This window comes from Asterias rubens, chromosome 3 (genome assembly GCF_902459465.1).
Source record: "Asterias rubens chromosome 3, eAstRub1.3, whole genome shotgun sequence".
NCBI classification, from domain to species: domain Eukaryota; kingdom Metazoa; phylum Echinodermata; class Asteroidea; order Forcipulatida; family Asteriidae; genus Asterias; species Asterias rubens.
Genome location: NC_047064.1, coordinates 4,755,750 through 4,768,364, shown reverse-complemented (window position 1 = coordinate 4,768,364; position 12,615 = coordinate 4,755,750). Strand labels below are relative to the sequence as shown.

Sequence of the window (12,615 nt, the reverse complement as noted above, 5' to 3'; positions counted from 1 at the left end):
GATGTCCGTAATTGCCTTGCAAGTGCTATCTCTGAACTGCTGTAGTATGTTGGATACTTTTCAATTAATTTCCCTCGCTCTCATTGTACAGAAAGAAGGAGTGCTTGCAGCGGTGGATGCCACGCTCGCCAAAGACTTGGCTAAACGTTTTGAAATCAAGGGCTTCCCTACCCTCAAGTACTTCAGGTAAGCAGAGAACTTAAGTTTCAACTTAAGATTTCAACAAAGGCGTGTTGTGGCCGAGAGGTTACAAGCACTGGACTTAAGCTCTGGTGTTTCTGATCTGCAGATCGTGGGTTCGAGTCCCGGTCGTGACACTTAAGCAAGACACTTTACAATTATTGTTTCGTCCTTCTGTAAGGATGAAAAGCCGTTGTAATGTACGTAAACAAATCCAGTACACTGATCGTAAGGAGAAGGTGTTTGCAGACCGTAGACCCTTAAAAGAGAAGATAACTTCAAGATGTAAAAAAACCCAAAAAACTGGGTCTTAGTTTGTGGAAACAGCACACTTTTTTTGTGACTGTCTGCAACAGCTGTCCCTGCAGATTAGTTGTGTCATTTGAATAGCATTGAGCTGGCAAGGTCAATTGAGGATGCTAGCAGATTGATTCAGATAGAATTACCATTTTGTCGTCTACTTTCTAATTTCTATCAATATTTTTTTTTACAGTAATGGCGAGTTTGCTTGGGATTTGAATGAAAGAACCGGTGAAAAAATCAAGGAGTTTATGCAAGAGTAAGTGGCAACTTCAGTCTTGTTTTTATCTGGTTTAAAAACAAGTTTTTATAAATAAGAAAAAAAAGACACTTCTTAACTGCAGGTGTGCTTTGAAACACCAATCTGACTTGTGTCTGCCTCACATAAGAAAGCTCTGTGGAACCATTTTACGCCCAGCTGCGAGCATGCCAGAAACGAGAATGATTTGAATCATGCGCCCTCTTTGTTCACCGTGGTGTAAATAGGCATATTATAATCGGTGTACCTTTTACTCAGTGGAGACTGAACTTTCATTCACCTTTTGATGTTCCAATTTAGATTCAAGAACTGTTTGTACCTTTCACTTGAAACATTTTTTCCTGAAAACCCAATCCACATGCAAGGCTATGAGGTGGCACTCGAACCAGGGTCCACTGGGGCCAACCTGATCACCACTTCTAAAGAATGTAAATAACCCAATTTTCTTCTTGTAGCCCCTTGCCTATAGTGGCTTTTAGCCTTGTTTTGGGGTGAACTTGCATTAATATAAAAAAAAAATAATAATAAAAATTACCTATGATCCTCAATCCCTCTCGGTTAGTCCATCTCAACCACCTCCTCCACCACCCCCTGAGCCTAAATGGAGTGACGAGGAGTCCAACGTTCTCCATCTCAACGGAGATAACTTCAAGTCAGTCACCAAGAAGAAGAAGCACAGTCTTGTCATGTTCTACGCTCCATGTAAGTCTCCATGCAGATTGGTTGTTAAATCTTCCAGGGTTTGACGGTGGAAATACAATACAGAAAGGTTTGCGGTAACACCATGTTATGACTATCTCTAAATGAGTTTGGTTGGTTGTAAAAGGAACTGTTGGTTTCAACTCGATAATTCGATCAGTATGCTCTGATCGTCTTGGTAGCCAAATTCAGAATACAAGCTAAAATACCATGTCACCAGTGGCACATGTGACTGGTATTCTGCTAGTTTGTGCGTAGCAGAACACTTGGGGCCCAAGTAATAAGTCTCTAAAATCCCTAAAGCTGTTAGGCAAACAAATTTGACCTCAGTATATCATATTCACAGAAACTCGTTGGAGTAGGGCATCCTAAAGACAGTTTCAAAATTATTTTTTCTTTGTTCAAGAGCCTTGAGCATGTACCGTACAAATTTGACTTCAGTATAACGTATTCACAGAAACTCATTGGAGTAGGGCATCCTAAAAACAGTTTCAAAATTAATTTCTCTTCGTTCAAGTGCCTTGAGTACATGTACCGTATTGGTGGATACTTGAGCTGTAACAAACTCTGGTGTTTCCATTATTTTTATTTAGAAGATTTTACTCTTGTTTTTGTTTTGTTTTATGCTTAAATTCAGAGATCCATAGATAGCGAGTTATAAATAATCACACCAATTTTACCCTCTCTCTTTCCACGACTAGGGTGTGGTCACTGCAAGAAGGCCAAACCTGAGTTCAGCGCCGCTGCTGAGCAGCTGAAAGATGAAGTCAAAGTAGCGTATGTTGCCGTGGATTGCACAGAGGAAACAAGCAAGGACATGTGTCAATCGTTTGGCGTGAGCGGCTACCCAACAATAAAGTACTTTATGTATGGCAAGGATCCGACTCAGTATAACGGTGGACGAGAAGTAAGTGTAGACATTTTTGTAGATTGTTTTGAACCAGTGGGTCTTACTTCATAAAAACTTTTAACTTGTCCTTACCATAGAAACTGGAGTGGAAAGATCTTTGCAAAAATAATGCTGAACAGCTCTATGGAATTGTGCTCAGCGTTAAACAGCGGCTACAGAATGCTCAGAAATATATAGTCGTAACATTTTTGTAATAGATGTACTGTAGTCCACAGGAAACAGAAAAAACATATAACGAGTCTCGTACCTCACGTAAAAAACATGGTAAAAATGGTTTTCCCCGAAACACTCTAAGCCAAAATTCTGAAAAGCGTGAGGTCAAACAAACCCGCACAACAAAGGAATCGTGATGTCATTGGCGGCTATTTGATGTGGAAAATAGCGCCCTCAGTTTGCCAAAGCTGGAGATTTGTGTTCAAACCCAATTGGGGAAAATCGCCACTGACGTCAAGGGGTCATTATACATGTAATAAATAAGACGTTTTTGACTCTCGGCTGAAAAAGCCGCGCGGAGAGGTGCTTTTTTGACTTGACTTATTTATTACCAAATGCAAATTTTAAGCGTAAAATGTTTATAAATCGGTATCCACGATGTCTGTTTAGCCAAAAAAGGGTAATAGTTAAAATATTGAGATTATCCTGTAGACGCTGTTTCAAATGTAAACCAATTTTAGCCATCACAATTTGCATTTATTGATAAAAGTTCCCTGATAAAAGTTTCTAGTTATTTGGAATGTTTCTGAAAAGAGATATTTGAAGAAGTGTCCTCTTCTACAAATGTTGCGGGTCTCAATCCTAAAATCTTTGTTGTTTGTTTGTCTGTTTACTTTACAGGAGATTGACTTTGTCCGTTTCATGATGCTCCTGGTGAACCCAGACGCAGCCCCCGCTATCCCGGAGCCACCCGTGGTAGACTTCTGGTCGGAGCTTGACGGAGGAGAGAATGTCGTCCAACTCTCGGACGCCACATTCGATGACGTCATTCAGAATGAGGAGTCGGCCCTGGTGATGTTCTTTGCTCCTTGTGAGTAACAAGCATGATATCTTATTAGGGACTTCAATGTCAAGTTCTGGTTTGTGATGCGCTCATTATTGAACAGGTGGAGTCCTCATGAAAGTTGGGGAAAAAAATTAAAATACCATTCAAATCTCTATTAAAATCCCACCTGTATCCTAAGTTAGGCTAATTTGTTCTATTGTTAATTGCATTGTTATTGTTTGTGAAATGTGTAGTTTTTTGTACTTTGGTTGTTCTGGTTGTATTTTTTCTTTGGTTGATTTTGTATTTTGTAAGCGCTTTGTATAAAATTATATATAATCATAAGATTAATATTATTAACTTTTCTATTCTTAGAGATGTTCTACCTGGTTTAAACTAAGCACCAGTACTCTTAGTATGCTGTTTATGAATACATGTTTGTTTAATAAGCATCAATAATAATATTCATCTTGTATTTATAGTAAAGGGTTACGGTGACACGGTATTGTGTTACAGTAAACCTTTACTATATCGTGTTCCCACCATGCAAAGTTTCAAATCCTACTCATCTTGTAATATTATTGTTCCTGACTTTTTGTCTTCAGGGTGTGGTCATTGTAAGAAGATGAAGCCAGCCTACTCAGAGGCGGCAACAGTTCTAAAGGAAGGAGGGGTGAGTAACAATCATCCACGGGGTTGAAGGGGGGGTTAAAGACACTGGACACTATTGGTAATCGTCAAAGACTAGTCTTCTCACTTGGTGTATCTCAACATATGCATAAAATAACAAACCTGTGAAAATTTGAGCTCAATCGGTCATCAAAGTTGCGAGATAATAATGAAAGAAAAAACACCCTTGTCACACGGAGTTGTGTGCTTTCAGATGCTTGATTTCGAGACCTCAAGTTCTAAATCTGAGGTCTCGAAATGAAATTCGTGGAAAATTACTTCTTCTCGAAAACTATTCCACTTCAGAGGGAGTCGTTTCTCACAATGTTTGATACTACCAACCTCTCCCCATTACTCCGTACGAAGTAAGGTTTTATGCTAATAATTATTTTGAGTAATTGCCAATAGTGTCCACTGCCCTTAAAGGTAGAGGTATTAAAATGTGCTTAATTTGCTTTTGAGGAAGACTTTGCTCGGGTCAAAACATCATGCCATCTGTTAGCCTTTTTGAGATATGACAGACACCATAGAAGTGCACTGTTTGGTTTGGGTGTCTACAGACAAGTTTACCCAAATCAAATAGTGCAAATGCAATGTGTCCACCGTCTATATCTCAAAATATCTTAGAATTCATATTTCTGTTTGTGTATCTGTTGTTACTTTGTAGAGTTCCGGAGTGATTGCAGCAGTAGATGCCACTGTTCACAAAGCAACTGCTGCCAAGTATGACATCAGGGGATATCCAATGTGTAAGTATATCAAGTGTTAGCCTTCTGTCAAGGCTGTAGTAACCAAGGGAGGGTAATGGGGGCAGTGTGACCCCTCCGTCCCCCTCCCCGAACGCTTCTCTCAACTGGAATAGACCGATCCATTAAGCTCCGCCCCATTGCGTATTGACCAATCACAATGAAACGAAGGTCCGACACTAAGGTCCGACACGCGTGCGCGTATACTTGGCGCGCGCGGCAGAGTTGTGCTCACACGTGCGTCGTCGGCGGAGCCTACTGGATTCGGTCTATTTTGAGCCTCACTTGCCATATGAATTTCTAACACCCGGTTCAGACAGTCACTCCAGAGTCGCACATAATAAATTATATTAGGAGCCACTCTAGGTCGACCCAAATAGCTTTTTGTTCAGACAGACGAACTTATTATAACATTCACATTGGCTCGACTAATTAATGACAAGTTCGACGTCTGAAACCAAGGGCACTCCAGAGCCATTCCGAACGACTGCAACAGTTGATCCTTTGACTTCTAGAGTGCCAGTCGCTCCTAACTGTTTCAGACGTCAAACTTTTCATGTACTTGATTCAGAATTTGGTTCGGCGCGACTCTGGAGCGCCTGTCTGAAACTGGTGCAACTCATCTTGAAAAAGAGAATATTTTTGTGATTGCCACGAAATATCACCAATATTAAGCTCGCCAGTTATATAAAATAATATTTGTTTATGGCTTTTAACTTTTCCTTGTATTTTTGTTTTCCTTTTCATGAACGTGAATTTCGCAAACTTTACATGATGGATTCACAGTAAAGTACTTTAAGTAAGTATTAATTTATTTAGAAAATCAGCAGCAAATTTTGTATCGAATCTTGTTATGTTATAACTCTTAGCTCTGCCTATATCTGTTGCTTTGCTTCACCCATACTCAAAATGATGAATTTAAAACTTCATCAAACACATCTTCAGAAAATGTGTTTGAGAAATCCAGCTGTGATTAGTTACCAGTCTGATGAAGCCACAAGTGTAGTTGGGAAACATCACTGACAAATTTGTGAGCAGTTTAAGCTCTACTTTTTATCTATAAATTGGAATTGTTAAAGTGAACACCTTTACTAAAGTTTGAATAGACATTTCTAATGAATCTATTCAAGAATTCATCATACATTATTATGTGGTGATTTTGGGAAGCATGCAGTTGTATAGTAAGGAAACACAAGATGATGTGTACCAGGCCTAAACTAGGATTCACTTAGTTATTTCTTAATTATTTTGTTATGCGCTTGTGTAGTTTTATGGAATGAGCACAATATAAATCAGTAAATTATTAACTATTATTATTATAGGCCCCTTGAGTAGCCTCATTGTTATTTTTCTGTTGAAAAGTGTCGGTTTCCATTTGTTTATTTTAAAGGGAGGGTATATGTTTGGTAATTACTCCACAAGTTATTGACCATAAAAACTTACTTTACTACTTACTGTAGTTTAGAGAAAGGCTTCAGGTTTGAGGCATGATGTAATGTATTGTTTTTTTTTGTAAATGTTTTTTGTAATTTAGTATAGTCGTGCAGATGATTTTTTGTTTGAGTGAAATACTATCCAACCAAACTCTTTTTTACAGATATCGTTGGTACCATTAATATCTGTAAATGAAACAGTTTCAAGAAAAAAAAAAAAATAAATCAAGGACTTTTTAGAATAAAACATCGGCCCCCAAAATGAAAAAATCATCGTCCAAGTTAGGCTTAGTAGTAAGATGATGTGAAATAAGAATAACATTTTTTAATGCCTCCTAAATTAGATAATTTCTAACATTATTGATTTGTCTACTTAGAAATGGAGTTGCCCGTGACTACGTGGCAGGCCGTTCAACAGATGAGCTGGTGCAGTTCATGCAAAAGTAAGAATTGAATTTCCTCTTTTTTGAATCTTGGTTTTATAACCATGTGGTCCAGTGAACTTCCTTCCCATCTTGAAGCCCGGTTCATACTTCCTGCGAATGTGAGCGCGATCTGAATTTTGACGTCACAAATTCGCAACAAACAGTTCGGAGAAGTTGAGCTGTGTTCAACTCTTGCGAAATATTTGTAGCGAAAACGAAGCTGTGACGACAACATATGTATTGCAATCGCATTTGCTGGAAGTATGAAGCAGGCTTAAGGCTTAAGCGCCTGCTTCCTCTGTGGGTCCATTGCGCCTTAATCTTGTTGCCATCATCTTGGTCATGTTGCCTGGAGCCAATTCCAGCAATGATTAATAACATACATTGTACAAAAAGGAACCAGACTGTTTCTCCTATCAGCCTCTAGTCACACCCATGCTGATTTCTGAGAAGGTTGAATGTGTCAGTCAGCTAAGCACGGCTTGTTTGCTGCCGTGTAAATATGTTCAGGACACTCCACTGTTAATAGGGAATTCGTTTTGGGTATACAAGGTTCTGCCCACAGTGGTTGGTGCCGGAAAACTCACTCGACACTCGGGATTCTCCCACTGGAAAAAATTCCCTGTTTCTCCCACCAACACTGGAAGAAATTCCCCTGTTTCCGGCCACCACAAACTTTTTATACATTTGTATGTTAAACTTGAAAAGTCCTTCAATGTAAAACCTAATATTTACAAGTGAAACAAATGGTATCCAAAGCCATAATTTCGAGTACTTCTTTGGTTCGAGTGTATTTTTGTGATCTCGGGAAAAGGTTTTTCCGCCACTAAAGAAATCCTGGGCCCAACTCTGGGTAATTAAACATCCATCTGTTTTTTATTGTTTCAGTCCGGAAGCCGCAGCGACCCCCGCCCCACCAGCTGAAGAGTTACATTGGAGTGACACACCGAGCGAGGTCAACCACCTGACGCAGGAAACCTTTAAGACATTCACAGCAACCAACAAGCATGTACTGACCATGTTCTACGCACCGTGGTGCGGCCACTGCAAGCTCGCCAAGCCGGCCTTCCAGGAGACAGCCGCAGCCATCAAGGAGGAGGAAGGAATGAAATTGGCCGCTGTTGACTGCACAATCGAAAGAGGTGAGGTGATAAATAGTATTATCAGTCATGGTTGATCCTTAAAAAAAATAGTGGTTGTAAGTGGATTGTAGCAAGGTGCCAACAGTGGCCGCAAGATTTGACTCGACCAAAAAGGTTTCCCAACAGTTCATGAATTGACACTGTTGTACCTATTGTCTTTATGTTAATGCATTTTTGCTGTTTTGGAAGTCCTGTAAGAGTCTTGTGTTTTTTAATTTTTTATTGTGGTATTTCCTTGCTTTTACTAGTTATTATTTTGTTTTTAAATCGTTGTCTAAATATTTTGTTATGCGCTTGTATACAATTTATGGAACAGGCGCAATATAAATCACTAAATTATGTAGGATTCGAACTGCCTCTAGCTACCGGGCAATCTTGGTAGTCTAGTTGGTAAGACACTACTCTAGAATTGCAAGGGTCGTGGGTTCGAATCTCATGCTTGTTATATATTTTTTCACTCGACTCGGGAAAGTACTGAGTATACAGTGCTGACACACATCGGTGTATGGGTAAAACCAAAATTAATACACTCAATTATGATTAAATTGTTATTATTATTTTCATTTTTCTCCTTTTTATTTGCCTCAGATATTTGCAGAGAGAACGAAGTCAAGGGATTCCCAACTTTCATAATATTTTCAGACGGGATCACCCAGGAATACAAAGGTGGCCGAACGAAAGGCGAATTTTATTCCTTTATGCAAGGTCTTAAGACCCTGAACAGCGACCAGGCTAAAGAAGAACTCTGATGAAGGTCGTTGAACCCCTTTTAGGTGAAATTAGCCGGGCATAAAGTCATTCAATCTAAAAATCAGGATGATACTTTTTTTTTTTTTCCAAACCAAAGTTTTATTGCTATTGTAAGGAGTAATCTAAAGCATTTTACTTCATAATATAGAGAAAAATAAATTCATAAAACAAAACAAAACAAAACAAAAGTGGAATAATTCTCAGGATTTGAACTAACAGTGCCAATATATCAATGAGCCTGTGCACTAGTTCCATATATTGAAAACTATGCCTCCCTTTTTTGTAACTTCTCTGCTAAGTAGGCTTTTTATACCAGTGTGTTTAGATACAGCCGAATACCGCATGATTTTGTTCAGGTTTTGGTGTTATTTTTATTATTTTATTTAGGTGTTCTGGCAATAAATTTGGTTGAGTATCAGATGACATCAAAGGAAACAAAATGGAAGTTACAGTCAAAAGGAAGTGTAGTTAGCACAATTTAGAAGGCATGTGTTTTCCCCTAAGGACTAATATTATTCCACTGCCTTTAACAGCCAAATATACCTTTCAGTTTTATAATAAGGAACCAAATAATATACACAAATTATTATGATCTGGCTTGTTATGTTGATGCTGACTCTTTGATGGGACTCAAAGTTCCATAGGTTTGTGTGTTCCCAAATAGTTTATGTGTGTTTTGTCACAAACACAAAAACATTTTTTGTTCTGTTATTATTATTATTATTTAATTATCTACTGCCCCCCCCCCACTCCCCGTACAATTATATACGTTTTTTGGAGGGAATCATTTTATAGGAAACTTTTTCACTGTCATTCAATTTATGATAATTAACAGATCTATTTTTCAGATCTGTGTTGTAAACAGTTGTTTTGTTCTTTCAGAAGGCATTCATTTGAGTTCATTTTGTTTGTTTGTTTTTGACTATTATACTGTGTAGTGTAATGTTATTTTCCCATTCTGTATTTGAATGTGTATATTGTTTCATTTGAAGGTTATGGCATATTCGGGTGATTTTATTTTGTGTGCATGCTTAGGGAATACCTTTTTAAAATATGTCTTCCTTTTTGACTGATCTGCACTGTTGCTTGTGCACAATTGTAGATGCTCCATGTTAAACCCAGGCACTCCCTGCCAAAACTCAAAACTGGGTTTATTCACTCATCAATAAGATAAGTATAGGAGGTTTCAAATACGCAAAATTAGGAAAGATAATGGAACATCCTGAATGCTTTAAAGATATCACATCAGGTGTTCGATTGACTTCACTTTTCTCTTTTTTCTGGGAAGTGCTTGAGTTTGACTTGATGTATCATATATGTCAGAAGAAATATTAACCTCATATTGGTATCTACCAAACAAGGTACTCAAGGCGCTGAGTATATACAAACTTTCAGAAAGATAGGTAATTGCAGTGATGAGTTTGAGACCCAATTGTTTAGCACCTTATAAGGGTCAGGTGCTACGGCGCATACAGCAGCCACAGCCAGGAACACCAGGGCGAACCCCTTCTCTTTTCGAAAAGTGTACTGGGTTCTTTTACACGCGTTACACAACACATGGGAACCATCCGAAGGACAAAGCAATGGTTAAGTGTCTTGCTTTTAAGGACACAAGTGTCACGGCTGGGGATTCGAACCCACACTCTGCTGATCAGAAACACCAGAGTTTGAATTCGATGCTCTTAACCGCTCGGCCACAACACTTCCACAGATATTATTAGTATATTATGCAATAAGGTCATATTTGATTTTTACACCGAGGTTGTGTCTTAATCAGTCAGTGAGGTCATATCATAATAACGTCATATCTTAACTTCGCACTGAGATCATAATTTCCGTGCAGTAATTTTTTAATTGATCGATGCGGTCATATCCGAGTATCATTTGTATGGTATTGAATGATAGATGCACTATGCTGAGCTGCAGTATGGTGAATGCATCTTCACAGCACATGAAGACCTATCATATGATAGTTGTACATAGCGCTAATGCACGTTTCTTTGTTTGACAACAAAGCTGGCAGCCTCTACAGATGGGTCTATACCCAAACAACTTACTTGATCAGTTTCATCGGCTTCATCAAATCATTCCTTTTTTTTCAATGCAAGTCGCCGACCAGTGACTTCTAACGTTTGCTTTTTCATACCCCAAATTCTCACAATTTGCATTTTTTATTTCAACATTTGTGTAGTGACCAAAGTAGAAATAGCTGTTAGTGTTGCATCACTAGTTTCGGAATTTAAAATCAGAATGAAATCTCTGATGTCAGAACTCTAAAAACTGAAATGTAGCCTAACGCTGAAGATAATCAGGATGATTTGATTTGTAAGTCAAGTTTGGTTAGTTCATCAAATTCGATTATTAGTCGGGACGGTTTGATATGCATACCAATTTTAGACCTTAGTTTTAAGAGCCGAAAAACTTGCTATGCCTTTACAAATTTTGCGTACAGGTAGCATTATACTTTTCATCCAAAATGAGTTTTGGGTTCTGTTTATGGCTGGTTTCTTCGGTCAATGCGCTTAGTAGCAAACAATTTCGAACGATTGTTCTTTCACAGCAGGGTCAACTTATATCAGGGATGTGATTTTGTCTGTTTTTAAAGGATTTGGGTACAATGTCGACATATCATTACATTAAACTTACACCGTTTGAAGATATTGATAGTAGAAAGCATACCTTTAAATTTTAGTCGCTGAGGTGCTGTCGTGTTCTTTTAGAAATGAGTCAAACAATGTCATGAAAATACGTTTTTACATGCTAAAATAATTTTCGTCTCCATGACATTGTTTTACTCATTCCTAAAAAAATACAGCACCTCAGCAAGTAATATTTTCAGGGAAGCTTTCTACTATCATTATCTCCAAACTGTAGGTTTTAATAGTGTAAATCTGTGGACATTGTGTTTTTTGTCCTACAAAAATTTGGGCTTCATGCTCGCAAGTTTTTGAGCTCGTACATGCTCACGCGCTTTGCGCTCAGATTTCAGTTTTTTTCTCAACAGCCTATCACATCCCTGTTATATAAAGCTGGCAATCACAAACAGTTAATTAGCTTTAAAGCACAAACAATCTTGCTCAGCAGGAGCAGATTACCAGCATACTGTACGGTATGTAAAAACTACATTATATTGAGCAAGTTCGGGTGGCGACCAGTTCCATGGTTACCTATGCATTGAATACATCATGGGTACCAGGCAAAATCAACCTATAGTCGACCGTAGCGCCTCACTCGAACTTGCTCATGATTGTGCACTTAAGCTTTTTCGAAGACACTATTTTTGAATCATTAGATCTGCTCAGTTTGAATCTTGATGCATTTTAATAATCATGTACATTTGTTGTTGAAGTGAATATCAATCATGGATGTATACATAGCAATAAATGACGATAACTTTTCTATTGAAGGCTGGATTGCAGAACATTGTGTACAGTTTTTGTTCTTGGAGTTTGCAGCGGGAATAAAGAATAATAAACCCTATTTTTGTTTTACCAGACACCAATTATGTGGGTGTGACATACACACTGCACTTTATGTTTTACCTGGGTCAAGCGTAGGCACACTCCCGGTGGTCTTGGTGGTGAGAATTAGCATTTAAAAAGAAAAGAAAAATTCAACAAGGCTATTTCGAATATAGACGCAACCTAAATATAGCCCGACCCATAAACGTAGTCCGACGAAAATTGTAACCTATGGGTTTTTTTTTTTTTAACATTAATTTATGCTGAATATTTTGTTGTTGACAATTTGGTTGGATAGTAGGTCTACGCGTAGGTTTAAAGGAGACTGATTTAAAGTACTAAGACATACATAAATGTACATCAGAACAAAACAATGCTGAAATTATACTTTGATGTAAAAAAAAAAATTAACAAAACAGATTAAAAAACCCAAGGCCCCATTATCTGTTCTATGTCGCATTTTTAATTAATTCATACAAGGGTTTCTATTTTCCCCGCTTTCAGCTGTGTGCCATGAAAAAAAAAAAAAAAACATGACGGATTGCTCAATATCCTGTATATTGTTGTTGCCAAACTGCAGTTGCAAATCTGATATTGACCGCTGCCGCAGTCACGTTGCGGGAAGACCACAATAATATTACGAAAAACTCATTAGTGAATTG

General features: G+C 38.2%; 1 protein-coding gene across 1 annotated transcript in view; it reads left to right on the top strand.

Moving 5' to 3' along the window:
* The window catches only part of LOC117288368 (protein disulfide-isomerase A5-like), a 30,086-nt gene extending 20,172 nt beyond the window's left edge, over positions 1–9,914 (top strand). The window contains exons 13-23 of the mRNA XM_033769206.1: positions 92–186; positions 674–739; positions 1,302–1,441; positions 2,140–2,345; positions 3,183–3,372; positions 3,933–4,000; positions 4,664–4,745; positions 5,529–5,541; positions 6,553–6,618; positions 7,489–7,742; positions 8,331–9,914. Of these exons, the coding sequence (XP_033625097.1) occupies positions 92–186; positions 674–739; positions 1,302–1,441; positions 2,140–2,345; positions 3,183–3,372; positions 3,933–4,000; positions 4,664–4,745; positions 5,529–5,541; positions 6,553–6,618; positions 7,489–7,742; positions 8,331–8,491 (1,341 nt within the window). The 3' untranslated portion in view covers positions 8,492–9,914. The remainder of the gene's footprint in view (positions 1–91; positions 187–673; positions 740–1,301; positions 1,442–2,139; positions 2,346–3,182; positions 3,373–3,932; positions 4,001–4,663; positions 4,746–5,528; positions 5,542–6,552; positions 6,619–7,488; positions 7,743–8,330) is intronic.
* The last annotated feature ends 2,701 nt before the right edge of the window (positions 9,915–12,615 follow it).